The following is a 27,316-nucleotide window of genomic DNA, read 5'->3' as shown; positions in this document are numbered from 1 at the left end:
TAATGAAGCTCATAAATCATCACGGCCGGGCTGTTTGTTTCTCACCACACAACATATCTCCAAGTAATTTAAAACACAGTTAGCGTCCAGGTTCTTCAGGGGGTCGAACTGATGGAGATGCAGCTGAAATGCTGCAGTTTTTTTTTATCCCAAAAAAAAAAAAAAAAAAACTCTGCACAAGCAGAAAAAAAGACAAAGATGTAGAGATCTAATGTGCAGTGAGATTTGAATTGTTCATCAGCTTCAGGCTGGGGTGAGTATCTGCAGTTTTGTAGCAGGCATCTTTTTCTTTATGTAATTAGGAGGATAATTATTATGTATAATTATCATGCTGGGTCTTAATTAGTAGAATACACAACTGGATTCCTGACATTACCTTTAGTACAAAAGCAGTTCAACTCTACTGGGGAGGTGTTGGAAATACTCGATGCAAAAATTCTAAAGCTTTATTTTAATGACATTACTTTCATCGCATCTTATAAAAAGAAATCAACATATATATATTAGGTATAAAGAGGATATACTTTATGTTCTATCTGGCCTCCAGAACTACAAAGCTAAAAGACTATTTGACAACATTTTTCAGCACTAAATTACTAAATTACTAATAGTAATTTACTTCAAACCCAAATGCGAACTGTCAGGCCACGAGGTTAAAAAAAAAAAAAAAAGTCCACCTTGAAAACAATTCAATTTTAAAGTTGCGCTTTCTTTACTTTTAACGTACGTGAAAGATGTTAACAATCAGTTCGAGGTTTATTAAAAATGTAGCAGAAGTCAGACAGAAACTTTCTTCCTTCATCTCCCTTCGATAAAGGTGAACCACAGATAAGTCTGGGTAATACATCAATGTTATATCAGTATTGTGATATGAGACAAGACATTGTCTTATATTTGGAAATAAATCTCACTTTGTAAATATTTTGTGAAAGGACCAATAAAATAATAATTTCTACAGTATTGTTGCAACATGAATGTCGGGTGCAAAATATTGTGATTTTTATTTTTTTATTGTTTATTTTTTTCACTCGATCGAAAATGTAAAAAATAAAAAAACAAGCTGCAGCTTGAATTAATATTTAATTTGTTCAGTCAGGATGTGTTCATGCACTGTGCGTCTGTTTGGTTTAGTATTACTCACCGGTTGCATTTTAAGGATTTGTTATCGTTCGAACTATAACGGTGATAATGGGTCCTCATTTTCCTTTTCCTTGTGTTTGAATCAGAAATCAGACTCTGAAGAGGGCAGCTGGGCACAGGTAGGAGGAAAACCTGCTCTCGCATACAGCCAGTGAGAATATATATCCAGGCATCAGTTAAGAGGATTTTCTGAATGAATGAACAGTGTGCTGACTCCTGTGTTTTCTGTCAGACTCTTGCTTATGGCGACATGAACCATGAGTGGATAGGGAACGAGTGGCTGCCCAGTCTCGGACTACCTCAGTACCGCAGCTACTTCATGGAGTGCCTCGTGGATGCCCGCATGCTGGATCACCTCACCAAGAAGGACCTGAGGGTGCACCTCAAAATGGTGGACAGCTTCCACAGGTACTGGACTCACCTCACCTCACCTGCCTCATGCTGACTGCCAGCAGAAGAAAAAAAAAAACCTGACATGGATTTCGTTGACACCAGTAGAAATCCTGTAAAATAACTTTTGAAATACAACTTACAGTATTTCGGAATTAGCCGGTAGTTCTCCCTGTCGTGGGTGTTTATTTTGGAGGTACTGCACATGTTCGGCGAAACGGATAAAGTTTTTCTCTTTCACTGTGTGCTTGTCTGACATCAGAACAAGTTTACAGTACGGCATCATGTGTCTGAAGAAGCTCAACTACGACCGGAAGGAACTGGAGAGACGCAGGGAGCACAGCCTGCATGAAATGAGAGGCAAGTACGCCCCGAAGAGAAACGGATGCACCTCCTTTAAAACGATATGTAAAAAGATGCGTGGTAAGTTTCTACTTGCCTCCGCAGACGTACTGGTGTGGAGCAACGAGCGGGTCATCCGCTGGGTGCAGAGCATAGGCCTGAGGGACTACGCCAACATCCTGCTGGAGAGCGGCGTGCACGGAGCTCTGGTCGCCCTGGACGACAACTTTGACTACAGCAGCCTGGCGCTGCTCCTCCAGATCCCCAACCAAAACACTCAGGTTAGTATTTGTGCAGCGAGCGGTACCTATGAGGTGAATCTACACTTTTAATAGAAAGAGTTTGAACTAAGGTTTAGACCATTATAAAGGTTTCACTGTCTAAAAACTGCGGCATTATCCTGCTCTGTTACATAGTCTGGGTCCACCTCACCGGGTTTTGACAGCCTGAATGTAGGAAAACCTTATTGTGAAGGGGACGTCTACTGAAGTTTTATAACAAAATTTAAAAAAAAATTGGCATTGGCACTGCCAAATTTAAAGGTGCAGGATATGTGCAGAAATATCATCTGTCACCAGCTTCAGGCCAAAAATAGAGGAATGCTGGTATCAGCCTTCAAAAGCTGGAGGAATCTAAATCAGAACATGCAGATTTGCCAACTGTCACCCTGGCAGGATGCCCCACGTGAATTTTCACTGCTTATCTCATCTATATTCGGGTAAAATGGATATGCAGCACGACTAACGTAACGTTGCCAGCTGCCTCTGTTACCAGGCAGCTAAAAATAGCCGGGCATGTAAAAAATGTGAATGTGTTGTCATTTTTTTTTTCTGTTTTTTTTTTTCTGTTTTTCCACCCCGTAGGCACGTCAGATTCTGGAGCGAGAGTACAATAATCTACTGGCGCTGGGCACTGACAGGAGACTGGATGAGGTGAGCTGCAACTATCACACAGAGGACATCAACCCGCCGTGAGAGGAAATGTCAGGACGAAGGTTTTTAGTTATTTTAAAGGATTTATATCAGTTACACATTTTACCAATGTTATGGGGTGGTTAAACATAATTTCTTAGCTCCTATTGTCATCTTAAAGATGTCATTAATGCATTTAAATCATACTCAATGTATTTTAATGTAACATTTTTTTTTTACCTATTGTACGAAATTGAATCGCCAATTGTCATCTTACCCTTAAAGTAATGACACAACAATCAACACATTTTGTTTTCTAAAGTATGTAATCATTACCTGATGAGTAAGTTGATTTTATTCTCTATTAACATTGATCAAACATATTTTAGTTTGACTTTTTTCCCCGTCTAAAAAAAAAAACAAGCATCCTATTGTTCTGTCCATCAGTGTGATGACAAAGACTTCCGGGGTCCGTCGTGGCGGAGGCAGTTCCCTCCCCGGGACGTCCACGGTATCAGTATGATGCCCGGATCAGCAGAAACGCTCCCCGCTGGATTCCGTCTCACTGCGACGTCTGGTCACTCCCGAAGACTTCCTCCTGAGGGTGAGCGCCCGCCTCTGCACTTTTATTTACTCGCAAAAAAAAAAAAAAAAAAAAAAAAAAAAAAAAATTGTAAATGAAATATGATGAAGCTGGATGCCGGCTCTCAAACGCAACAACACAAAGGTTTTGTCCACCTGTTGCACAGGCAGATCAAAGAGCAGGACTTTGTGCTCCTGCTGTTTGTGAGGAGAGTTTTGACTGTGTCTCTTGTTCTCTCCGACTCTGTGACGGCTGTTCTGCAGTCCTCTATGAGGCGCTGGACGACAGTCCTGACGACATGTATTTGGATTGGTTTCAAGGTCAGCTATGTCCCTCTGCAGGTTCTGGGCTTGTTGGCCCTGCGTGTATTCTTCTTCTTCTTCTTCTTCTTCTTCTTCTTCTACATACACTCCAACCACTGTCCTACTGTAGCTCTCCTTTTCTTTGTGGTCTCTCACCCTTCACCTTTCTTCTCTCTTTCTCTACTACTCTTCAGTCTCCCTAATATCCAACTCCAAGGGTGTTGTTTTGCAGAGTTGCAAAATAGTTGTCTTGTCACCCTGGTGGTAAAAACTGTGGGGGGGGGGGGGGGGGGGGGGGTCAAGTTATGGATTAGGACCCATGCTTGCTGATGTAACCCTTGAAGTTACAGTCATGAAGCAGCAAAACCAAAAAAAAGGTGGCTGAGCGGTGCTATGTAAGTTGGCCTGAATCAGGAGGTTTACATAGGTGAACAGTACGTCTTGGATGTTTCAGGAACTAAAAACTGACAGTTTGTGTCATTCCTCATCCCCCTGCTGTTAAAAGAGGACACTGGCTGAAACAGGCTTATATTAAAGGACAATGCTGTTGTTGTTGTTTTTTTACTACTTGGGCCATTATTTTTTTTAGGTTATGAAAACATTAACCAGAGAAATTGCTGGGATTTGGGAACGTGTGGTTACATTGTAACCTCGGTTCTCCGAGTGAAGAGATTATCTCTCCAAACCTGTGCATGTGAAATATGTAATGGAGTGAAGAGTCGCACTGAGCTGTACAGTCACGCCATGCTAAAGTAGTTAACGTAATGGAAGTCTGCTAATTTGATGAAACACATTGCATTTCCCTGGGCGATGTCTGCAGGCCAAACAGAGGCACAGGAGTGAAACTAAACTTCAGACCGCAGAGAAAGTGAAAAGCCCTGAGCTGAACACAGAGACGCCCTCCTGAGTCTCCAGCACAGCGAGGACAGGAAGAGAGATCGGTTGGCTCCCGGCTGGCCGTGGTCGGTCCTGCTGGACCCAGCTAGGAAACACACGTCATCATGTGTCCATTGGGGTAAAATAGATCAAGAAAAACCGACTGAAAAGTTTGACAAGAAGAAAAGCAAATAACAGTTCAGACAGATAATCGAACCCACTTCTGTCGTGCTAAAAACTCAAAGACAGCAAACTCAAATTGCCGGTAATTCTTGACTGAATATGAAAAATGCTAAATCGTGATCAGAATCGTAAGTCAAAAATTAAAAAGGGAGTCATCTATTAACTGATTGTTGTTTACCCCCCATTAATTTTTATGGTTATAACCTGCATGACCGTTGAGAGTTCATTCCCAGATCTCAGCAATTACCTTGTTTCAAGCTCAAATATACTAAAATCAACAGAAGCAACGGCCCAAACTACTTAAAAAAAAAAAAGACAACTCAAGTTCCTCTTATTCACTTGTTCTGGAGTTTTTCACCACAGCACACAATCTTCACTGACAAATTGAGTTTCTCAATTGTCCCGCAGCAGTCGATGTTCAAACTTTTGTGATTGTGAGCACCTCTGGACGTTGTTTCCACTGTGAAGCTCACTTTTTTTTTTTTTCTTCTTCTTTTTTTTTTATACTAACAAGAATGGACAAGAAGTCCTCGAGGAGCTCAGAATCCAGGAAAGTCCGAACATTTACAGTCCAACTCAATCTGCTGCTGAATACTGTAATAAACCTCCAGGGTAGAGGGTTGAGTAATAAATCCAGAATTCTCCTTTAAAAGGATGCAGAGTGTAGGAACAACTGTGTCTTTAGAAATTGTGCCCCGCAGGTTGTTATACACGACTGGAAATCATCCACGTGATTTTGTTTTGGCCAGTGTTCTCCTCTAACACGGTGCTCCCCCGACGACACTGAAACAGCCTTCCTGTGTTCCTCTGTCTCTGCTCTCTGTGCTCCCCGGTCTGTGACGTCCTCACTACACTGAAGTCTTATCCGTTGGTGGTGTCCACTCAAAAAAAATAACAAAAAAAATAACCTAAAACATCCTTTGAGTGATCCATGGCTTTCTCCTCCGAGGGGCGACACCACAAGCACTCGCTGTTGTGTGGGGGAAAAGTGTTGCTTGTCACTGTTGAGGATGTCTAATCTTGTGGCACTTGTCTGGAGGTGGTAACCAAGTGGAAGAATGTTTCTTTCTCCCTCTGGGTCCATCTGACACGGTCGGAGCCTTAATGCTCGGACCTGATCGTCCTCTCGCTGTCTCCCCCTACAGTTGGACCGTCTGCGGTGCAGCGGCTGGACAGCTCCACGGTGAGAACCTACTCCTGCTGAGAGGAGGAAGAGAGGGACCTTAAACTGTACGCTGTATGTAACACAACACAGTCTCTCGTTCTGTCAAATACAGTTTTACCTCAGAGGCACTTAAAGTAGCTATTAAAGAGAAGAGGGCCGATTGTTCGTGCCCGAGGCTTGGCGAGCCTCGGCTGTGTTTTTGCCAGGTAGCCGCGATGAGGTGAGCGGACGCGGCAGGACTCTCGTCCCCTTTAATCTCCGTCCAAAAGAAGAAAAAAAAAAAGATGAGTCAGTTCTGGTCAAAGCTTCAGAAATCCACTTCAAATGAATGAGTTCAGTTTCTAACACGCAGATTAGTTAACAAGGTTCATTTACATGATTATGACAGTTAAGGGCTCCTAAAATAGGCCTTGTGAGCGTTATCCAGACTGCACAGATTACAAAGGGAGCTCGTCCTAGTTTGCTTTCCAACTGTTTTCTTTGTACTGACAGGTGCAACGAGAGTCACTTCTCTCAAGTATTTTCTTTGATTTGATGTGCCATCTGACTACACTGTCTCTCTGCATCTGCACTGTAGAGACGCACGATTTAAAATGCAATCAGATGCCAAAGTTGAAGAGAATTCTCTCTCTCTCTCTCTCTCTTTAGATTTGAACTTTTGTCCAAAACAATGAAAACACCAAAACTTAACTGTAATTTGGTCCCAAGCTGTCTTTTTGAAGTGCGATCAAAAAGTTCAGAGACTGTATCTATAACAACAAAAGCCTTAGCAGATTTAAACCTGGCCAATACACCTCTTCAGAGACGTCGCATTCGGGGAGCCCGTCAAGCACCATCTGCAATTTGTCACGACGAAGACCCGCAAATCGCCAACAGTGACAAAACTCTTGAGTACTTACTCACAAAGGGTTTAACTTCTCTGTGCTTCATGCACGTCACGGTGCTGCGCACAGTTCACACGCAACAGGGGAAGTCTTGGAATTCTTAAATCAGAATATCTCACAAATCAGGACTGTTAATGCCGTTGACATCAGTACATCTGTGTTCAGGCATCTCGGTGCAGTGAGTACAACTAGTCCTGTTCAAGCATCACCACCGGCCTACGTGAATGTAATAAGAGCTCATGTTGGAGGCACAGAAGACAGATAATGATGCTGTGATGAGGTGATAATACAAAAGAGGAATGTTTCGAAAAGTAAGTAAGAAGCGAAGGGAAGTCGGGAACAGAGCTCCGGATAAAAATGTGCGAGATCCATCTTCATAACCATAATTTAGCTGTTTCCAAAGTGTTGTCTCCTCCCTGCAGGCTGTTTCTAAAGCGTTCACTGGCTTATTGTAGCAGCACTCCTACACAGCAAAAAAAAAAAAAAACAATACAGTGCAAAGTTCAGTCGGTGCAATGGGTTGAATTCTGGTGCGGTATCCTCAGTTGTTGACTCGTATTTATATTTTTTTCACTGGTGCAAGCTGTTGCAATCAAAACAGAAAACATACAGTGCAAGATTTGCATGGAGGCACAAAAAAAACACAACTACAGCGTCTTCACCTTCCTCCATTTCACAACCATCATTTGAAGCTGAAAGTGAAACTTTCAAAACAGTCAAAGTTTTTAACTTGAATATTTCACAGACTTGTGTCTGTAAAATTGTTGTAGATGCATATCACATACTCTGATTTTGGTTTTTGTTCTGTCACTTCTTATTTCTTCATGTTTTGCTGTTGATCTGTTTCCAATAAGCCACATTAAATCCGTTTAATTCTCAATGCAAAAAAAAAAAAGTAAAGCATGAAAACCTCAGAGGAGGGAGAGGACTTCTTATCGGCACCGTACGACAACTTGTCAACAACTTTAGCAGTGTTCAAAGCCCAACATGCAATTTACTATAGTTAAGCACGTAAGTTGGAAGACAACAGACTTGAAGCTAAAGGCTTTCCAACAGCTACACTGATTAACACTGAAGCGAATGTGTCAGACGCATGTGAAGCAGACGGGGAAATGTGTTTGAAACGCGTCCGGTGTGGACAGCCCACGAAGCTCTGTTAAAAATAGGATGTAAGAATACACAGCAAAATATGATATGAACTAAATATGTCTGAACATATTTGATCCATCTAGTTTCAAGCACACAAAGAGGAACAAAAATGTTTACTGCTCTCAAGCACACAAAAAAAAAAAAAAAAAAATCTTAAAATGTCTGATCAATGCAGCCGGCTGCTAATAATATTATTTACAAAGTCACCTTTTCTCTGTTATAAATCTTAAAAAGCGGCAGCCAGCAAAGCACCAAATAGACTTCAAATTGCATTCTGGGCACATTTATAAGTCAGCTTTTTCCTCCCCCCTTTTTTTTTTTTTTTATTTATTTTTTTCCCGTAAACTTTGAGGATTTGAAGCCGCTCGTTAAAACCTGCTAGTTCTGTTTCCCCCTCAGGTGCAGTTCTGAATGGAGGCTAATTGGTGGAGCTGCTGGACGGGGCCGACCTGCTGAGGAAAAAAAAAAAAAAAAGACTTTCTGACGACACGCACTGCCAAGAAGCCCGGCTCTCCTCTCTGACCTCCTCCGCCCTCCTCCTATAATGTGGGCACCAGACGCCGGTGCTAAACTGTCCCACAGGTTGTCACCATTTCTACCTTTTACATGTACAGTTACTTGTCAAAGCATAATGTACTGTGTATTTCTTCTACAGGAGATGTGTAGGTTATCTGTAAATTAATATAAATATGCCATTTTTAATATATACATACATCTATGTAAAAAAAAATTTAAAAAAGATATTCAGAGTTTGTGCAAAAAAAACCTCCCTGCCACCTCATTTAGTGGACCATAGATTAATATATGCTGCTCTTAAACCTCTCTCCACGTTACCCCCCTCCCCCCCCCTCCCCTCTAGATCATTTTGTACATATGGTTTTATTTTTTCATTGTGATGATGATGATGATGATGAACCTGTGCTGCACCGCCTAGAGAGGAAGAGACTCTGGATGTTGTGTGACAAAAACCTTCCCTCTAGTGGTGAACGAAAAAAAATAAACAAAAATAAGAAAAAAAAACCCCACTCCGAGCCCCATTCTGGCGCCAAGAAACTTCCATCCTCCTCTCTTATGGACTCGATGTCACAAACGGAGCGTTTTAAGAAACGGGCGGAACGACGTGACAAGCACTTTCACACAACCGCATCAACTCAACGGACTATTTAAAAGGAGCCAAGGAACTAAACAAGAGACGCCGTTTGCTCTCCGAAGTTGCACAAAACGTCCTCTCAGAGAACAACAACAACAACAACAACAAAAAATAAGGCAGTACGTCGTCCGTAGAACCTGTCACTTGTTGTACTGTATGTTTTGTCAGGCGATGCATTAACACAAAGGACAACTACACATTCAGCCGCGCTGGCCTTCTCACCCTCCCTCCCCCCCCTCCCTCCCTTCAGACACCAGAACAGATGAAATAACTGAAAGACAGACCGCTTTAGCTCGTCGTGTGTGTAGAGTGTATATGACCATGTTGAAGTGAGGTGACCTAATGACTTAAAAAAAAAAAAAAAAAAAAACCTGTTGCTTGCTGTGACTTACATTTGATGTAACTGTTGACTCTTTGTTTCCGTCGGAGTTGCCAGGGTAACCCGTTGTACAGCCCTGTTTTCTGTCTTTTAGTTATTTCTGATGGACGACTCGGAACAAGTCTGACGCTTTTTTTTTCGTTTTGTTTTTACATCTTCAATTTGCACGAACAATGAATCATTTTATTTTGTGTCCATTTTTTTTTATTTATTACTTCTTGTACTTTGGTCAAAACTAAGTGGTGAGCAAACAAATTTTCATTGTCAATAAAAAAAAAAAAAAAAAAACTACTGTCAGTGAAGGAGTTGTCTTCATTATTTTACATTCAAAGTGACTTCATTGTGTAGAGACGGTAGCTGAACCTCGTTGATTATATTATCTGCTAAACCTGCAGTGCGTTATGGTTTCACATTATTCAGATTACACATTATTCAGATTACATACAATTTTTTTTTAACTTTATATGGATGTCCAATCAGAGTTAATCCTAAAGGTAGCCAATTGAAAAAATATATTTTTTTCTGAAGCACCTGCGAAAGCTGTTGCCCTTCTCCCGCTGTACACGTTAAATGACGACGCTGGTGGCCGGAAGAACTACGGGTCAACTGAGCCGTCTGCACAGCCAGGGGGCGCTGTAGACGCCACTCAAAAACAAAACCTATCCGCTTGTACCGCGGCTAGCTACGTTTCCAACAGCGAAAAACGGTAGATCTGACTCAATCTGAGGTGAAACCCGACGATACTACGTCCCGCCCACTGATACCAGAAACCTGACTGCACCCACAGGCCTGTCAATCAAACAGACACGCTCCCCCAAAAACAGGTGGAGCAGGAGGCTTTTTGGAGCCACCCTCTCGTGGTACTCGGTGGTATTGCATCTTAAGGCCTAATTTTTCAGACCCCGAGGCTACGTCCATTTTTATATAGTCTATTTATAAATACCGACGCCGACCGAGAGAGACGTCTGTGCATAATTATGCATGAGAGTTTTCACTTGGTCAGAAGTGAGATGTTTTTCAGGAAACCGAAGAAGAAACTGGAAAAGACAAGACAGACGACCACTGTGTGAGTATTTTTTTTTTGTCATTTAACTCCAACTCTTTTGGCCAACAAAGTGAGCGACGGTGGTGATACATGAAATCAAGCGGGTTCCAACATTACAGGATCAACACTGGAGGCTTCCTGATTAATAACCACCTTCTTTCCTGTCAACATCCTCCGTCTGCTTTCCGTTTTGTTATTAAGTGGATGCTGCAAAGGAAGGACACGGCGAGGTGCACAATGCATCTTGGGTACATGAAGACATCGCCGGCAGGGAAACTCAGCTTTCTCGGTCAGTATAGCAGCACACCGAGAACTACGTTTACCTTCAACACCGAGCGAACGTCCACATAAAACGTGATAAATCTTTCCAGAAGTTTCAAACTCCCCAACACCCAACACTACAATCATCTAAAAAAAAAAAAAAAATCAGAATAAACACTAATCTTATTTCTGATTTTTTTGTGTTCCCATTTGCAGCACACTGCGGCGTTCAAGCACCACTCTTGTTAACGGAGCGACTTTGTGTTGCCCAAAGGTTGTCTGACATTTCTCCGGCGTCCCGCCGACGACTTCAGGCTGCGCCACGCCTCAGAGCTTTCTCGATCTGCCTCTCGATGTCTTTGAACACCTCCGGATCCTCGATGGTTGGACTGATCTGCGAGGAAAAACAGAAGGTGGGTTTACAGGATCTGAAACTGTGCCGTAAAAACCTCTTGTATAATGCACCGATATTCACAAAGCTGTATCCATGGAGACCTATATTAAGAGCTATTCTCTCCCTTTGTAATGCTGTTCTCTCAGGAGGACTTTAGCTTCAGCTCAGCAGAACACGGAGTCAACGGCCCGGTTCTGTTTAATTTTTTTTTATTATTTTTTTTTTATTTTTATACACTTTATTAATCTCCGAGGGGAATGAGTGCAGGCCCTGCTGATGCACCATCATCACTTAAACTCTGAGTCGTAAAATGAGCGTAATGTGTGTCCTGAGCTGCTGTAAATCTTTCATACAGGAGGTTGGGGACACACACACACACACACACACACACACACACACATTATTTCACCTCACAGAATCTATCCTGCAACACTTAACTTTCAAAGCTCATCAGTGGTGGGAATAACGCAGACAATATGTCGTACCTTGTAGGGCTTCCTGTTGACCAGGTTGGCCAAAGAGGAGCGAGGGATCTTCCCGGAGCGCGTCTTCGGCAGCCCCCGGACAAAAAGCACTTTCTTGAAGGCGGCCACGGGGCCGATGGTGTCTCTCACGAGCTTCACCATCTCGCCGGTGACCTCCTCTTCGGTTTTCTGCACACCTGTGACGCAAAGCAAACAAGGAAGTGAAATTGAATCGCAGCCGTGGAGGTTAACGTGACAGCGAACAACAAAGATGGAGAAAACTGCGCGGTTAATGCGTCACCACGCCGTCCGCCGTTCCTCACCGGTCTTCAGTACACACAGGGCCAAGGGGACGTGACCCTTTAGCGTGTCCTCCAGACCCACCACAGCGCAGTCGCCCACGGCAGCGTGCTGCAGCACCGACTGCAAAACACAAACACGTACATGACGATATCACAAAATTAAAAAAAAAAAAAAAAAAAAAAAAAGGGGAGGGGGGAAGGCTGGGAAAATCTTTGTATCACATCCTCTGTTCTTCTCCTCGTACCTCCTCCAGCGCTCCAGCTGACAGCCTGTGACCGGCCACGTTGATGACATCATCAGACCGGGACATGATGTACAGGAAGCCCTCCTCGTCCACAAAGCCGGCATCCATGGTGTCATAGTAACCCTGATTGTAAAAAAATAAAAAAAGGAAGGAAGGAGGGCAGCATTGCATTAAAGCGCGATGTGGCATCTGAGGCAGGTCAGAAAACTCTCCAAGTTTAAATGAATAATTTCTTCAGTATAATATATAATAGATTATCTGTATTTTTTCTGATTTATTCAGTTTCTTTGTTCAAACGTCTCACAAATTCAGCAAAATAGTTCTGCAATGTAAGATGTTCAACACCAGAGGGCGACCTCTTACCACATGTCTGACACTATTACATTATTGATCCAGTGTTATAAAAGAAGACTTACAATTGTTGGTAATATTACAACGTAAAGATCATTTTCTGTTAAATAATGTCCTGTGAGAGATGTTTCATGTCCATTAAATATTATTTTATGAGGAAATTAAGACACAACTCACTGTGAACTTGGTGAAGTAGAGCTTCTTGAACAGATCCCGGTTCTGCCACAGTGACAAGGCAGCACCAGGTGCTAAAGGAAGTCTGGAGGGGAAAGCACACAATTTATTTAGTACATCAAAGGTCATGAGATCAGTTTGGTGACGATTTCTACACATAACATGTCCGCTTGTCTCTCTTCAGGTTTGGGTGTGTTTTCATTTCACTTCACTGCAGTTATTGTGGACACGCAGCGGAGCTCCGCTGGACGTCACCTCGCCCCGTCGACCGGCACTGAGGCACCAAAACAAACACGCCGGGCAGGTAGGAGAGCTCAGTCACTCAGTCTTTGTTTAACATGAGACTACACGTAATCCCACTTCTTGGTCAGCGTCTCGACCGAGATTGGTTCCGTTTTGAACCTCAAACATGACTCGGCATATATTAATTTCACGACAGGGAGAATTATTCAAACCGAAAAAAGAAAATCTCCCCCCTGAGGCTGATTTTCTGTTCATAAGAGGATGAATAAAAAAAAAAGCTGATTTTCTGCAAAGATCTACACCGTCCGATGCACAAAAGCTACACGACACAAACAGATGTGTGATAAAGGCAGCATGTTTTTTTGTTGATATTTTTGTGACTTTGCATTAAGAAACATGTGGGTTTAACAGCTGTGAAACAATCCAAGTCCACACGTTCTCTGCTGACTGCGTGCTCACTCACGCATGTAATATTATAACAACTCTATGAAGCTGTGGATGCAGATGTTTTTGTTTTTTTTAATCACAGACTTTCTGGCTGCTACGAGGAAAGCCCAGCTGCTCACATAGCGTCTGCTTCCAGCTCTGCCCGTCATTACTCATTGATACGCTGTACATGTGGATCCCTTGGAAATCCTCCCTCGACACTGAGTCATTACCAGCAGTTACAAAAGCGAGAGAAGTAGAGTCGGAGAGTGATAAGATGGAAGATAAGGCGGCACAAAGATGACCGACGGAGCTTTTTAAGTCCACTTAGCTCTGACAACTCTCTCACATTAACAGATACACATAAAGAGTCTAACACATGCTGCCCAGCAGCGAATTATTAGATTTAATGACTATAAATTGGTGTTTCAATTTAATTTGCGTTTTAATGTACCATTTTAAATGTGAGTCCCAGCAGAAATTTAAAGCATTAACTGAGATGCACACACTACTGGACTTACCTCACCACGATATTCCCCAGGGTTCCCGGCTTCACCTCCTGCATGTCATCATCGATCACCGAGACTAGTGCAAAGGGGGAAGAAGAGCCCGCGATTCATATTCAGAGGTGGTGTATCAGCCACCGGCAGAGTGGAAGTGTAAAAAGATTAAACGCTCTGCTGGGAATTACAAGCAGTTTCTAAAATTGTTTTATCCATTCTTGGTTTAGTCATCTCCATCTGTGATTGAGGGGCAACAGTTTGCACAATAAATATAATTGAAAAGTACTAAAAAAAAAAAAAAGATGTATAAATACTTTCCAGACAGGAGAGCTTTGTTTCTGTTCCCTGTGCTGTGGCTGAAATATCAATCAACAAGTTTGTCTCTTACCGTTGTAACCTGGCACTGGTTTACCAGCCTGGCCTGCAGGTGGCGTCAGTGAGTTTCCCAGACCGATACAAGTGGAGGTGATAGCTGAGCCAGTTTCTGATGAGACACAGAGAGAGAGAGAGAGAGAGAGAGATGGATTTATTATATTAATATCTCTTTGAAACGAGAGGGGGGAGAGTTAAAGTTTTATTCCAACCACAACAGTTGTGGATCTGCGGTGTGACGCCACACTTCTTTATACTTTCACTCCCCGACAAGCAAATATGAAGCCCTTTAACAATGAGCTGATCAAAGGAGCTTGTGTGGCAAAGCAACATTAACCTACATTAGACAAAACTGTGACAGCTCCTCTGGGCTCTCCCCGACGCAACCGCGCTCCATTTGCAGCAGAGGCTCGCCGGGTGGGCCGGCGAGGAAATAAGAAATAACAGAATCGATCAGAGGGGAAGATTATATCAGAAATCACTCAGCAGCACAGCGGCCCAACGTCACCATCTGTCTTCTGCGCTGAACCTGAATTTGAAGCAGAGTGTCTGTGAAGTCCTCCTCCTCCTCCTGCAGTCGGTGGGCGTTCATCAGTTTCTCGGCTTTGTGTTTTCGTTTTCACGGGCTAGGAATCATCTCGTGTTTCAGCTCACATTTACACAACAGGACGGACACCTTTCGAAGACTTTTTCTACCACAACTTGCCTTCTTTTTTTTTTTTACTTTATCTCGTTCATTCATGCTATTTGCACGGGGGGGTGGGGGGGGCACGATTGTTCCCACATATTTCTATTTACTGTTTGCCTTAACATTAAATTAGACATGTGACATTGAATTAATAATATCGACACACAGTGTTTACATAGGAGGCAGCTGAAAGGCCTCACATGCTGCCATCATACTTCACTAATATGCAAATGTATGCACACGCTGGTCCACAGAGTCAGTCTGCACTATAGGAAGAGCCTGGTGGTGTAAATACGATGCTTCTGTTGTGCATCCATGGTGCCGTGGCATTTTCTCCCCTCCCGTTAACAAGCAAAATGTATGCAGCCGAATCCCAAAACAATTATTGGACAGAGGTGGGAGGAGGAGGAGGAGGAGGAGGAAGACAGAACTTCAATCGGGTATTCCTCTGACAGGAAACATTGAAGCTCGCAGGCCAGCTATGCAAATGACAGCTCAGTTAATGCAGCGGTGATGTGCAAAAAAGGAAAAAAAGGAAGCACACACACACACACATGCTCATTAAAGCTTGAAGGCAAAGCTGCAGCAACAGAGGACGTCGCTGGGGTTACACATCTGTCATCTAACCGGACAGACGGAGCAGCAGTGGAAACCCTCGCCATCAAAATGACTCGAAAGCAGAGAGAGACGGTGATTTATTCAGAGTTAAAGGTGCAATGTGGAGTTTTCTTGCAAACAAGTAAGCTTCTGTTCAGTGTCTTTCACCAAAACGCATCAAAGGCACTTCCTTCCTCATAAAACATGCAAAAACCTGTAGTGTACATATATGTATTCGTGTTTACTCACTAACAGTCCCCTTCCCAGTCTTTACTGGGGTTTGGCTGCATCTCTAGCATGACCACCACCTGATTATTAACAGAACCATGTGAAGCCAACGGCAGGATTACCAACAATAATCACCCCTGTGCAGCTGAGCACATCCTGTGCAGAAAACAAACAACACATTGGTACCAGTGGTCAAAATGTCCAAATAGTACCTCAAAGCTGCAACGCAATGAGTGCAGTGTCTCATTTCATCTCATTCACTCTGAAAAAGGGAGGAACATTTCTAGCCTTTAGATGAGAGATTTTGGGGGGTAGAAATGGGCAGAATCAAACATCACCAAATACCACGATGTCAAGTATGCAATAATTTTGTCGGGGATGACACAGTGGTCCTTTACATGATGACATTTTTGATAATAATCATAATTAATGTGGTATATAGACTAAGAAGGTAAAGACAAATAATAGAACAGCTAGAACATTGTCAACTGTGTTAGTGCAGCAGAGGTTAGGCTCCGCCCCCTCATTAAACACACAGAGATCAGAGGACAAGAAACGCAGCAGAGACTCTCACTGAGCTGAAAAGAAACAGGTGCCCATAAATTAGGTAAATAACAGAAATACAATATATTTGGCTAATTAAATCTTATATTAGAATTACATTTATTTGACACTTTTTAAACAAGTTTAGCCACACACGAGTTGTGAGCACTGCAGTTGGCATTTAGGGAACACCTCATTCAGAACCCCCCACCCCCAAACTGAACAAATTTGTGTTGAGTATCAATTTGTTATTGTTCACATAAAAGAAGCTTCTTCAGCTGGTTTGGATGGAGCTCAGCTATGTGAATAAATATTACTGAACATGAGTAGCTCTCAGACACTTTCATTTTTGTCCAAGTAGCTCTTAGAGGAAAACCTCCTGGTCTATCTCTGTCAGTGGATATGGATGATAATCTTCCATCTCCTGCTAGTCGAACAAGTGCTCACGGTTACAGATCTGCTTCCAACTTCAGCACAGCAGGTTTCAAAGACACAAGGAGGTAGCTGTTGGTGGATTATGTTATCAACTGAAGAGACAGATTTTGAATTAAATAGATTACCCGACCGCCGCAGCCTCTGAACCGGCTACCTCGTCCGTCAGCTTCTCTCTGCGGGGTTCAAAGCTCATCACTGACAGCAGCGACAGCACCCGCAGCCGACGATATGAAAAAATAATATATATATATGGTTTCATGCCTTAAGGGGGAGCATTTAGTCCCGCCCACCTTATCAGAGAGAAGGGTCGTGACAGAGTGTTGACAGACGCTCCCGCGGACCAATCATTCGCTTTGCTTTCACCTTCACTTCTAACACTCTGATCTTCGCCCAGCAACGTCTGCACACGTCATATAGTCTGAATGGAACCACAGCCGAGAGGGGAAATACTGTAACCTCAAAGAAAACAGGAAGAGGATTTTACAGGAAATAAATATAATAATAAAGCCACGTGAGATACAGCTAAATAAACCGGTATTGGCAGAGCAGTGTTTGGCTCCGACCCTGAAGGGTCCTTTAAGAGCTCTCCTGAACTGCGCGTCGATTAGACCTCCACGCAACCGCCGAACCGTGTCGGCCTGAATGGAGAGTTTAAACCCGGCTGTTTACATCAGGAGACGGCGCTCGCTGGCAGCCGTTCAGGCCCGACCCTGTAAATTCAAAACTCAAATGAGAAAAGACAATATAATTGGACCTCGGACGGTTATACAAGCCAATACAGGAAGAAGAGAACTGGATGCACAGCTCACAAAGCAGGAAATGTAAGGTTTACAAAAAGCGAGGATTTTGCAATGATAATTCGTGAAACCATTTTGTCTCAACATTTACATGAAAAATTTTAACCTTGACAAGAACTGAATGTTTACCAAGAACTCTGAGGTTTCCTTCCCACAATATGATTCCCTAATAGAGCATAACAGATATTATCCATTTACAATCCTGCGCCCCGCGGCTCGCACTAAACAGACACATTAAAACGTTCTGCTTTCCTGGAAAAGTTTCTGTCGGTCTGACATTTTGCAGCAAATAAACAGATATCATCTATATTGATGTAGAAATATGACTGTTGACGCTGTCAGCCCTCCTGCAACACTCAAATACCTCAACAGTATCTACAGTAAAATAAAAAAAAAATAAAAAAAAATCTCCCCAGAAGGGACGAATAAAATCTCATCCAAATAAAATTATCTGTCCAAAAGAAAACGTGCCCATTTATGGGTCAAGACGAAAGCTTCCACTGCTGCTGCTATTCTGGTCACATCGTGCGCAGGAGATGAAATATGCCGGATGAGGAAGGTAGACAGCTCGGGCTGCGACAGGTGAGAGGACGTCACGGGGAAGTGAAAAGGAGGGAAAACGGTCGTTGCTGTGTGACTGTGCTCGTCTGAGTCTTCGGCACGTGCGCACACACACACACACGCACACGCACACACACACACACACACACACACACACAAAACACACCTCGGCATCAGTCTTTCTGGGCTCCCACCTCTGTCTCTTCCTTTGTCTTTTTCTCCCTCGCACTCTCTTTCCCTCTGTACACAAACAAATCAATCTTCCTTCGACCTGTTGGAGATGAGCTCGGCCGGCGAGAGGTGTTTTGAGTGTGATGAATGGGCCGGGGGAGGGGGAGAGTTGTCGGAGGATGCGTTGGAAGAGCGGTGTAGGCGATACGGTGGCACCTTTTCAGCTGAGGAGGCGCTATTGAACGGGCGCACTCGTTACCGCGTAGCTTGGAGGGGAACTGCTGTTGAGGAAAAACAAGGATGGCTCTCTGATCCCGCACTCTCTCTTTTCGCTCTGCAACTCCTCGAGACCTGCGACGCTTTCTGGAAGAGAAAAGCCACTCTGCTCTTCAAATAATGTCGCCCTGCTCCCTCTACTCTGTCTGCAGGCCTTCGATGAACGACAGGCGGTATTTACTGATGGGAAATAACGGGGCTGAAGAAGAATTGCTGAAATGTTGATTTAACAAATTCAAGATGAAAAGAAATCTGAAAATCAGAGTTGAATGTAAATCAGAGCAATGGTCAAAAACACGACGTCACATGGTCACAATGTTTGTCCCAAATTTAGGAGATAATATGCTGGTGCTGTTTTTATAGCTTATTTCTTATGTCATAAAGTGGCCAAAACATCCGTTATTAAATTGTAAAAGATGTCATGTTTGAGATCTACTGTTGTGGTAACGTCTAGTTGGACGTCAGACACTTAACTGGTCGTCTGACTTGTGAATGTCGCTGCTACTCGGTGACATTTGAACTGGGTGTCAGGTGTACGTTGTTCATTGCACCCATTTCCTGATGATGTGTTTGTACCAAGTGGCGAGCCAATGGCACGTCACAGATTTTTTTTGTGAGCTGCATGTTTTAAAGCCTCCAGTCTGGTATTTCTGCAGTAGCTATCTTGTTTTTTTGGAGCCAGAAGTGACCATATTTGGAGGACCGAGGGGTGGATTTTCCCCGACACGCTCCCCCAACACATTCCCACTCCAATTTGTGTTTGCGTGGGGAAAAAAAAGCTTATTGAATGCGAGTCTATTGAAGCTAGACGTTTTTTGGAGCCTGCTAGTGGCCCTCAGTGGTATCACACTTTAATGCAGTTCTGCATCAGCTCCCCTTTGAGGCTTTTCATGTACGTCCTTCTCCTGTTAACTTTCTGCTTTAATAATGTTCACCCTGGATAACATCACAAATGAAAAGCACAAACAAACTTAGAGCAGATATTGAGTTCTTTAGTTTTGTTGTTTTGACATTTCTGTTGTCAACAGAGAAGACAACTCTCTTCTACAGTAGCTGCTACATCACACAGAAACACCTATTGTGTTGTGTGCTGTAAATAACAACCCTGTCAAAAATTGCTCCGAGCGTGCTCCCTGTATATCATCCACACTATGCACAGCAGGGCCCGAGGTTGCCCAGGTGATGTGTGGTTGCTGCGGTAACTTGGTCAGGATCTAAAAAAGATGGTCGACCCAAGGTCATTTGAAAGGACGGTATGATGTGGGAGGACGAGGACGAGAACAGAGAACAGATTGTAAGTTTCTTGGCCAGACAATGAAAAAAAGTTTCTTTTTTTTTCCTCCCCCAACGTCTTTCTTGATAATACGTGTGCCGGTTTTGCTTGCTTCATATAAAGTTTAGGATCCATCTACCTCGTACAAACTAGTTCAGAAAGAGAAACATGAACATTTAAAATAGGGAATCATGAATAATACTTTTGCCGCAGACTACACAAACTGCGATCAGAATTTGAACTCAAGAAAGAGTGTGAAACTAATCTGACGACAAGTTAAGTCAGGAGTGTGTTGGACAGCTTATCCTGATCAGACTCGCATTGGCATTCTGCTGAGGAGTCAAACAAAGGTAGAAACCAGAGGGTTGGTTAGCCGAGCCTTTCTGAATGAAACGGACTTTGAACTGATGGAAAATAACAAGTAGAGAAGAAGAGTATGTTGCAGGAGGTTTGGGGATGCTGCCTGTCAAAGACAGGCATGTAACCCGAATAAGAAATCCAACATAAGATGCACACGTCTCGTTTACAACAGCAGCTCTTCAAGGAGCAATTTCATTCCATCAACTTAAAAACACAGCCTCCCTCATTGCTCCCCAGACCACGCGGCTCGTTCGCTCTGAGCCAAGTTTATGTATACAAATTCACCACTTTACTTGCTAATGAAAGACCCCCGTCTTGTGCCTTGAAAACCTCGGTAGACAAATGCAGTGACGGCTCAGACTGAATGCCAAGCGGATCCCCCAGGTTGGAGAGCCCCCCACCCCCAGCAAACAACAAGGTAACACGAACGTGGCGCCTCGGCTCTCGGAGATGTAATTAAAGAAGCCGTGACATCTGCACTGCTGTCTCTGCTGCGCCGTAATGAGACCGAGCGCACGGCAGCAGGGTTTTTTTTTTTTTTTTTGTTATGCCTGTTGTTGAATGGCATCAGGTACAAAGCCAAGGCATTTCCCAAAGGTGGAGCAGAGCATGAAGGAACAATTTACTGAACACAAATGTATTCTGAGCTGAGGGATCGGTCCAAATGCTGCTGGTGTGGGAAGGGATATCAACAATGTAAGGGGGAGCAATGGGTGCGGGCTGCAGCTCTAAGTTATATATTAAAGCCATCAAATATGCACTATGGGGGCTAAAGTGGAAATAATTGGGTGCCAAACATTTTCACCAACAGGAAAATAGTTGCTAAAACTCTGCATTACATAGAACTGCATTTTTTAATAATGCAAATGACCCATGAAGCCCATCTCCTTTTACTGCTATATGATTACTACAGTCCTTCATTAATGTTGTTTTTTTACACACACGATACACAATTTCCAAAACTAATGTAGCTTAACTATTTAATGGAAATGCAGAGATGCCCCAACTTTGGACCAGGCAACCCAAAAAATGAAAGTTGAACACTGAACACAAAGCTATTATATGTTTCCAGAAATTAATGTGGCTTGCAGTATGTCCTTGGAAATGCAGAAAATTGATGAATTGAGAACATGAATTGTGCACTAAAAGTATGCGGACACCCAAATATTACACTCATGTTAACGTCAAATGTAACGCAGGTCATTTTACCTTTAACCTAAATCTGAAATAAATTTGAGATTTAATCAAATGACAAACGTAATCTTGAAAAGTTAATAGCACAATATTAATTGATATTGGTGTCGTATTCCCGTCGAGCTCTTTGGTTGCAGGTTAAAATTGCTTGTTAACCTCTGCAGTCTGTCTTTAGAGTTCAGACACACTGAGCCTGTTTTTCTTCAGTGCAGAGGAACGATGTTTTCAACTGTCCGTCACCTGCTGAGAAGAACAGGCAGAGTAGAAACCACTCCTGCACCAGCACTGCATTTGGCAAAGGCCAAGTGGAGAAATTTGTCCATTTTTAACAAGACATATCCTTTGAGAAGATCCGGTTCACTTTTTTATTTTTTTTTGGAGGTTGTGTGTGTGTGTGTGTGTGTGTGTGTGTGTGTGTGTGTGTGTGTGTGTGTGTGTGTGTGTCCTGTCTGAGAAACACACACACACACACACACACACACACACACACAGAGAGAGAGAGAGAGGGAGCGAGGAACACCTAAAACACTACTGAGGCTCCACTCGTCACCACTCGCCGGCGAGGCAGTCAAATTCTGCCAACTGGAAACACACATTTGTTGCCAGGCAACAGTAGTGACATCAGCAACCTTCATCACCAACCCCCCGCCCCCACCACCAATGGCACTCGGGTCTTAAAATAGCGCAGAGATTATTATCAGCCTTCAAAATGGCAGACATTTCTTTTTTCATATGCACATAAAGGGAAGCGAGGCGGGTTGCCAGCGGTGTCAGGTGGATCAGAGATGCACTGTTCGTGCGTGCGTGCGTGTGTGTGTGTGTGTGTGTGTGTGTGCGTGTGCGTGTGCGTGTGTGTGTGTGTGTGTGTGTGTGTGCGTGCGTGCGTGCGTGCGTGCATGTGTCCTGTGGGTAAAGGGTTAGCGAAGGGGTGTTAATTTTAGTCTCGATCTGTGTGCATGTGAAAGCAGCAGCATATCAACACAAACAAAGTGAGAGTAAATATAGAGGCGAAAATGCAGGTTAATGGAAATAGGGTGGTGTCATGCCGGGGTTGATGAAACAGGATGAATCAGCTGACAAGAGGGAGGCTGAGAAATGATTGAGTCCACTGCACATGGGAATAACGAGCACACCAATCACTTCCACTCGGTACTCACTAATCCTGCCCGCGACCGGCAGGGACTCCAGAGTCAAACGTAATCACAAGCTAAATCGGTTGAATTAGTCAAATTCTTGTCAGTGAGCACGCAGTGAAATATTTCCATCAAAGAGAATAAATTTTGTGTTGCATGCAAGTAAAATAAAAAAAATTTTAAAAAGTAAGATACCTAAAAGATTGTGTGATGGAAAAGCATTAGTCTGTGGCAATGTAGTTTACAGGGGAAAAAAAGCTTTTGGATCCCTGATGGCAGTTTTTAGATCTGAGGACTGGAGACAAGCTTCAACCCGTGACCTTCCTCTCTGCTACGTCCTGACAAACTGCCTGTTTCTGTGTCAGGCTGCCGTCCTTTCATTCATTTTTTTTTTCTTTCAAAACTGGGACTGGTACAGATTTAAGGAGAACTAAGGAGGATTGGGGGGGGGGAGGTCCGGGGGATGGATGGGAAAAAATTAACCCAAGTCTGAGCCGTTTTTAATCTTTTCAGCTGTATGTGCCCGGCATGGTTGATGAACTGATTCCAGTGCGATGGGAGATGATGTCGAAGATAATGAATTGGAAGATGTTAGAAAACACATTCTGTTTGATAAATAGAGAATTGTTCACACTCAGGAGCTGCAGAATACAGTTCAGAAATCTGTCACAGAGGAGGCGGCTGGTGTCCCAGCTCAAAAGCATTTTATTAACAATCAAATCCAGTGACAAAGATTTTATTTCACTTTATTATTAATTTAGCTTTTCCACTAACAGTGCGCTGAACAGAAACTGCACATTTTCAGGCTGACGGAAAGATGTACGGCGGGTTGTTTGCTCACAACTCTGAAAGCGAAACTAGCAACCCCGACGTACCGCACTACATCTCCAGAGAGCTCTCAAGAACTTTGAATCAGATTTTCATCAAAACTTGTAACTTCATTTACACTTTCCCAATCCCTGCAGGTGTTCCTGGCTTCAGTCTCTGCAAAACCAAAAGTGTTCATAATAACACAAACTAAAAACTTTTTTAAAAAAAAACAAGAAAACACCACTAATGTTAAAAAAAAAATTACAGTATGTTCAGTATAGACCTGGATATCATCAGGGATTTAATATAATTAAATAAAAATTCAGGTATGTTGTGAACCTGGGACCAGGACTATGAGTTGAGACGTATTATTCTGCTTAGAAATGTTGTGTGCGCTCTTCTTCCCATCACTGCTCATGGTACCTGTTTTCTCCCCATCGATTACAGCTTTCAGCTGCTCAATATTGCATTTCAGGATTAGAGCCTTGCAGCTAGAAAGATTTATGAGCAACTGCTGTGGTGATTGATTTTATTCAATTTCTGCCTTTTTTTTTTTTTTTTAAGGTGACTACAAAAAGCGGAATAGTCGTACGAAGCAGAAGGACAGGAGTATCAATATTTATAGATTAAAAGCAAGTATGCCAGTGGAAAAATCTGTCGCACATTGGAAAAGTGACTTGAAGTTGGAAGCCAGAAGATGTAAACAAACTTTGTTGACTGTAATGACTTTCTCAAGGCGTCTCCCTCTCTCTCCCTTCGGCGATGCATATTTTGGAGTAAATGAGCCTTGAATGCTAAACTGCTCTCCATTGACGAAGTTTCTCCTCTTCTGCTGGAGGGGAAGATGAAGGGGAGTTGTCAACGCAGAAACAGTGCTAAAAGTTGCCTGATGGATGTGCTGTCGCCGCGGAGACGGTCGAACGGCGCACCGTGACACTGCGAGCAGGTAGACTCATGAACTCGGTGCAGGCAGGAGGAAACCGTGCAGACAACACTTACTCCTGGCAGGTCTGTGCAGCTTTTAGCTTTTACTCACGTGTGCTTGTGTGTGCATGTGTGTGTGTGTGTGTGTGTGTGTGTGTGTGTGTGTGTGTGTGTGTGTGCGTGTGTAAACATACTGGTAGATGCGATCTGTTTATGTTAACAGTATTACAGAATCACACGTCTGCAAAGTAGTCAAAGTGCCCTTGAGCAAGACACGTCATCGTATGACTGGCATTAACTTTGTTCTTTACAGAGGACAGTTCCCAAGGAAAGAATGTGTCATGCATCTTTGCACGACTAGTTCCAGTTCTGGGAACGTCTGCGTCAGTTATATCAGGCTGCAGCAATACTGAAGTATAACTGGAGCCGAGTGTTGTTCAAAAATTGTTCATACCTTCACTTACGAACCATGTCAATTCTATAAATCCATTTCCTTAAAATCACTTACTATAAACCATTTTAACAAAGAGAAAACTACATTAAAAATTACACTACAAGTTGTTTTTGTTTTAATTGAATCTAGAGGACGTGGCAGTGAAACCACGATTATTTTTTTCAAACTACAATCTACAGATGTTCCCTAAGTGCCCAACAAGCCATTGCTACAAGCAGCAATTTACAGGTGTTCCCTAAACGTTTCCTAAAAAATTAATTTACTCTCACAGGCTGTCAGTGGATGCTAGCTGGTTTCTGTACACAGAAAAGCCTCCATGCCACTGTAGCAAATGCAAACTCGGAAAGATATGTGGCCAAAAATCTGTCTGATGAGTTAAATCAGCTGTTCTAATGTAATGTAATGTAATGTGTTTTCCTCAGTTGAAACAGAGTGATTTTACACACGCCGGTGAGCCAATCGAGTAGAGGCGACATAATGCTGCGGCTCGCTGACGCCAATGACATTTACTCCCCGTGTTAACATAACAAAATGCGTGCGTTTTAAAATGAAAACGTTTTAGTATGGATGTTATCGAAATTAGGTACCGAATAACGAGCTATTTCTAGAAACAAGACTGTATCGAAGCAATCAGAAGGGGCCGTAAAACTTTGGAAGTTTAGTACGCAGCTCTGAGTATGGAAAATTAATTGCTTTTAACCTCCTCTGGGAAATTGTTGTGAAAAGCTTAACCAACTGTGGCAGCTACAACAATACGGAGGAGGAAAAAAAAGGTGTTGCCAGAAAACAAAGTTGAGCTCAGACAGCCGAAGACAAATGAACTAAAAATATTCTGTAACAAACCAGCGTTGTTTTAGTGAATGTGTACAGTATGACGTGTCTCTTACCCACACGCTTGAAGTCAGAAAGCATCTGACGCACAAAGCAAAAAAACAAGTGACACGGGAAGAGACGCAGTCTACCGTGAAAAAGTGGAGAGCACATTTGGATTGCAGCGCCGGCCGCCAGCTGCCAGTTATTGAGTTTAGCAGGGGGTGAAGAATCCAATGGGATTTACACATCTAGACAGAAATCAAGAGGGCGCCAGAGTTTTTTTTTTTTAGTTTTTTTTATCCAAACTCAATAAATCACCTGGCTCAGAGAGCCACAAAGTGTGACAGGATTTTGTTTTGGTGCGTGAGCGTTGGAGGGGGAGAAAAGAAAGTAAGATTTAAACTCGACTGTGATACAAACACCCCGTGTTCAAGTTGAATGAAACGATATCTCACAAACACTGAAGCTGCAGAGAGAAAGATGGGAATCAACAGCTCTGCTCCAACACATACAGGCTGCTCAAAGTTTGTTTTAGGCCAAGATGGAGGTGCACGTGGCGAGCAATAGGATGCTTTATACTAAACGGAGTAAACAGCTCAATCACACAGCAGTAAAAGGCTTACACATGTCATAATCCTGTGTTTGGCTGTGTGCGCCGCTACCTATTCTCGCCCCTTCAACTCCCACACCGATGATATGAACAGCAAATGCTCATCCAATAGCCTTATGTAACAAAAGATCAGTGCACGGGTGTTTCAACGGAGAATAGAAACGCCAGAGAGAGAACTTCACTGCTGTTATTGCACTTCTGCAAACCGACTGATTTTGCCTTTCTATAAACCTAAGACTGGAGGTCAATATATATTGCTGTGTCCCAATTCCAGGGTTGGGCGGTCACCACACAAGAAGGTATCCATCAGTAGACCTGCACCGTCACCAATTGTTTGTTTTTTTAAAGGTTGTTATGAAGCTTCGAGCTAGAATTTTCGCTGTCGCCATCTTGCTAGTTCGCATCGGTTTTGGGCCGGAAGTGACCATATTTGGACGAACGGGGGATCTGACTGAGAACACTATGCCCCGCCCACCTATAGCTGAAACCTGACTGGACCACAGGCATGTCACATGTCAAACATTGCTTTTGGACTTCTAACTAATGTTGTGATTATTTTCAGATGGACCACCAGAAAACTGATAAGAAGGAATGACTTTAGATAACACCATAAGAACTTGTGGAAAAAATTATTGACTTTGTATTTCATTAGAGAAGTTGAATGGGAGTTTATGGAGCCGGAGGCTTTTTGGAGCCAACCCCTAGTGGCAGTCCGTGGTATTGAAACTTAAGGAACTTCTCCATTGGACTAATTTTTCATATCCGGTAGCTACGTCCACTTTTATATACAGTTTATGGTCTATGCCAACTATTTGGTCCTGAAATGTGGACTTCCCAAGGATTCAGCCCTTGAACTAGAAGCATCAAATGTGCTGCATTAGAAGACAGTCAGAAGATTAGAATTAGATTCGAAGACTTTGAAACTGGTTTGTTGTGATAGGTATACTGTACGGTCAACGACAAAGTCAAGAGACCGGTTTGATGAATCACGTTTCTGTAAAATTGCAATATTGAACTCTTCACACTCCAACTGAAGCTGCAGAGCAATCAGCCAAGTGAGCTAATCTGCGCTCATATCGGAGTGCATTGCCCGAACAGGCGTTCAAGGTCGATTGCTTTCCGACGGCCCAACAACAGTATTGATTCCCAATTTAACACAGAGATGTCGTCTTGTCCGGCATTGATCCTGCATCTGTCCAGCCAGGATATGACTCA

At 43.0% G+C, this 27,316-nt stretch overlaps 2 protein-coding genes across 9 annotated transcripts in view; one reads left to right on the top strand and one right to left on the bottom strand.

Moving 5' to 3' along the window:
• Positions 1–9,730, top strand: part of ppfia2 (PTPRF interacting protein alpha 2) — a 151,174-nt gene extending 141,444 nt beyond the window's left edge. For 2 of the 8 annotated variants that reach the window (XM_069164848.1, XM_069164847.1), the window contains exons 24-32: positions 1,227–1,259; positions 1,373–1,548; positions 1,793–1,890; positions 1,978–2,153; positions 2,736–2,804; positions 3,231–3,387; positions 3,630–3,686; positions 5,873–5,964; positions 8,325–9,730. In XM_069164848.1, the coding sequence (XP_069020949.1) occupies positions 1,227–1,259; positions 1,373–1,548; positions 1,793–1,890; positions 1,978–2,153; positions 2,736–2,804; positions 3,231–3,387; positions 3,630–3,686; positions 5,873–5,931 (825 nt within the window). In that variant the 3' untranslated portion in view covers positions 5,932–5,964; positions 8,325–9,730. The remainder of the gene's footprint in view (positions 1–1,226; positions 1,260–1,372; positions 1,549–1,792; positions 1,891–1,977; positions 2,154–2,735; positions 2,805–3,230; positions 3,388–3,629; positions 3,687–5,872; positions 5,965–8,324) is intronic. The other 6 variants (XM_069164850.1, XM_069164854.1, XM_069164849.1 and 3 more) reach the window with 5 other exon arrangements.
• Positions 9,731–9,797: 67 nt separating this feature from the next.
• The window catches only part of acss3 (acyl-CoA synthetase short chain family member 3), a 32,756-nt gene continuing 15,237 nt past the window's right edge, over positions 9,798–27,316 (bottom strand). Inside the window, exons 10-16 of the mRNA XM_069164856.1 lie at positions 14,251–14,346; positions 13,881–13,944; positions 12,694–12,775; positions 12,166–12,288; positions 11,942–12,041; positions 11,640–11,815; positions 9,798–11,154 (exon numbers count right to left, since the gene is read on the bottom strand). Of these exons, the coding sequence (XP_069020957.1) occupies positions 11,071–11,154; positions 11,640–11,815; positions 11,942–12,041; positions 12,166–12,288; positions 12,694–12,775; positions 13,881–13,944; positions 14,251–14,346 (725 nt within the window). The 3' untranslated portion in view covers positions 9,798–11,070. The remainder of the gene's footprint in view (positions 11,155–11,639; positions 11,816–11,941; positions 12,042–12,165; positions 12,289–12,693; positions 12,776–13,880; positions 13,945–14,250; positions 14,347–27,316) is intronic.

The sequence above is a fragment of the Embiotoca jacksoni genome, unplaced genomic scaffold (assembly GCF_022577435.1).
Source record: "Embiotoca jacksoni isolate LCO1_2020_lvr unplaced genomic scaffold, fEmbJac1.0.p SCAF_32, whole genome shotgun sequence".
NCBI lineage: Eukaryota > Metazoa > Chordata > Actinopteri > Embiotocidae > Embiotoca > Embiotoca jacksoni.
Note: the sequence above shows the minus strand (reverse complement) of the source record. Positions and strands in the feature narration are given on the sequence as shown.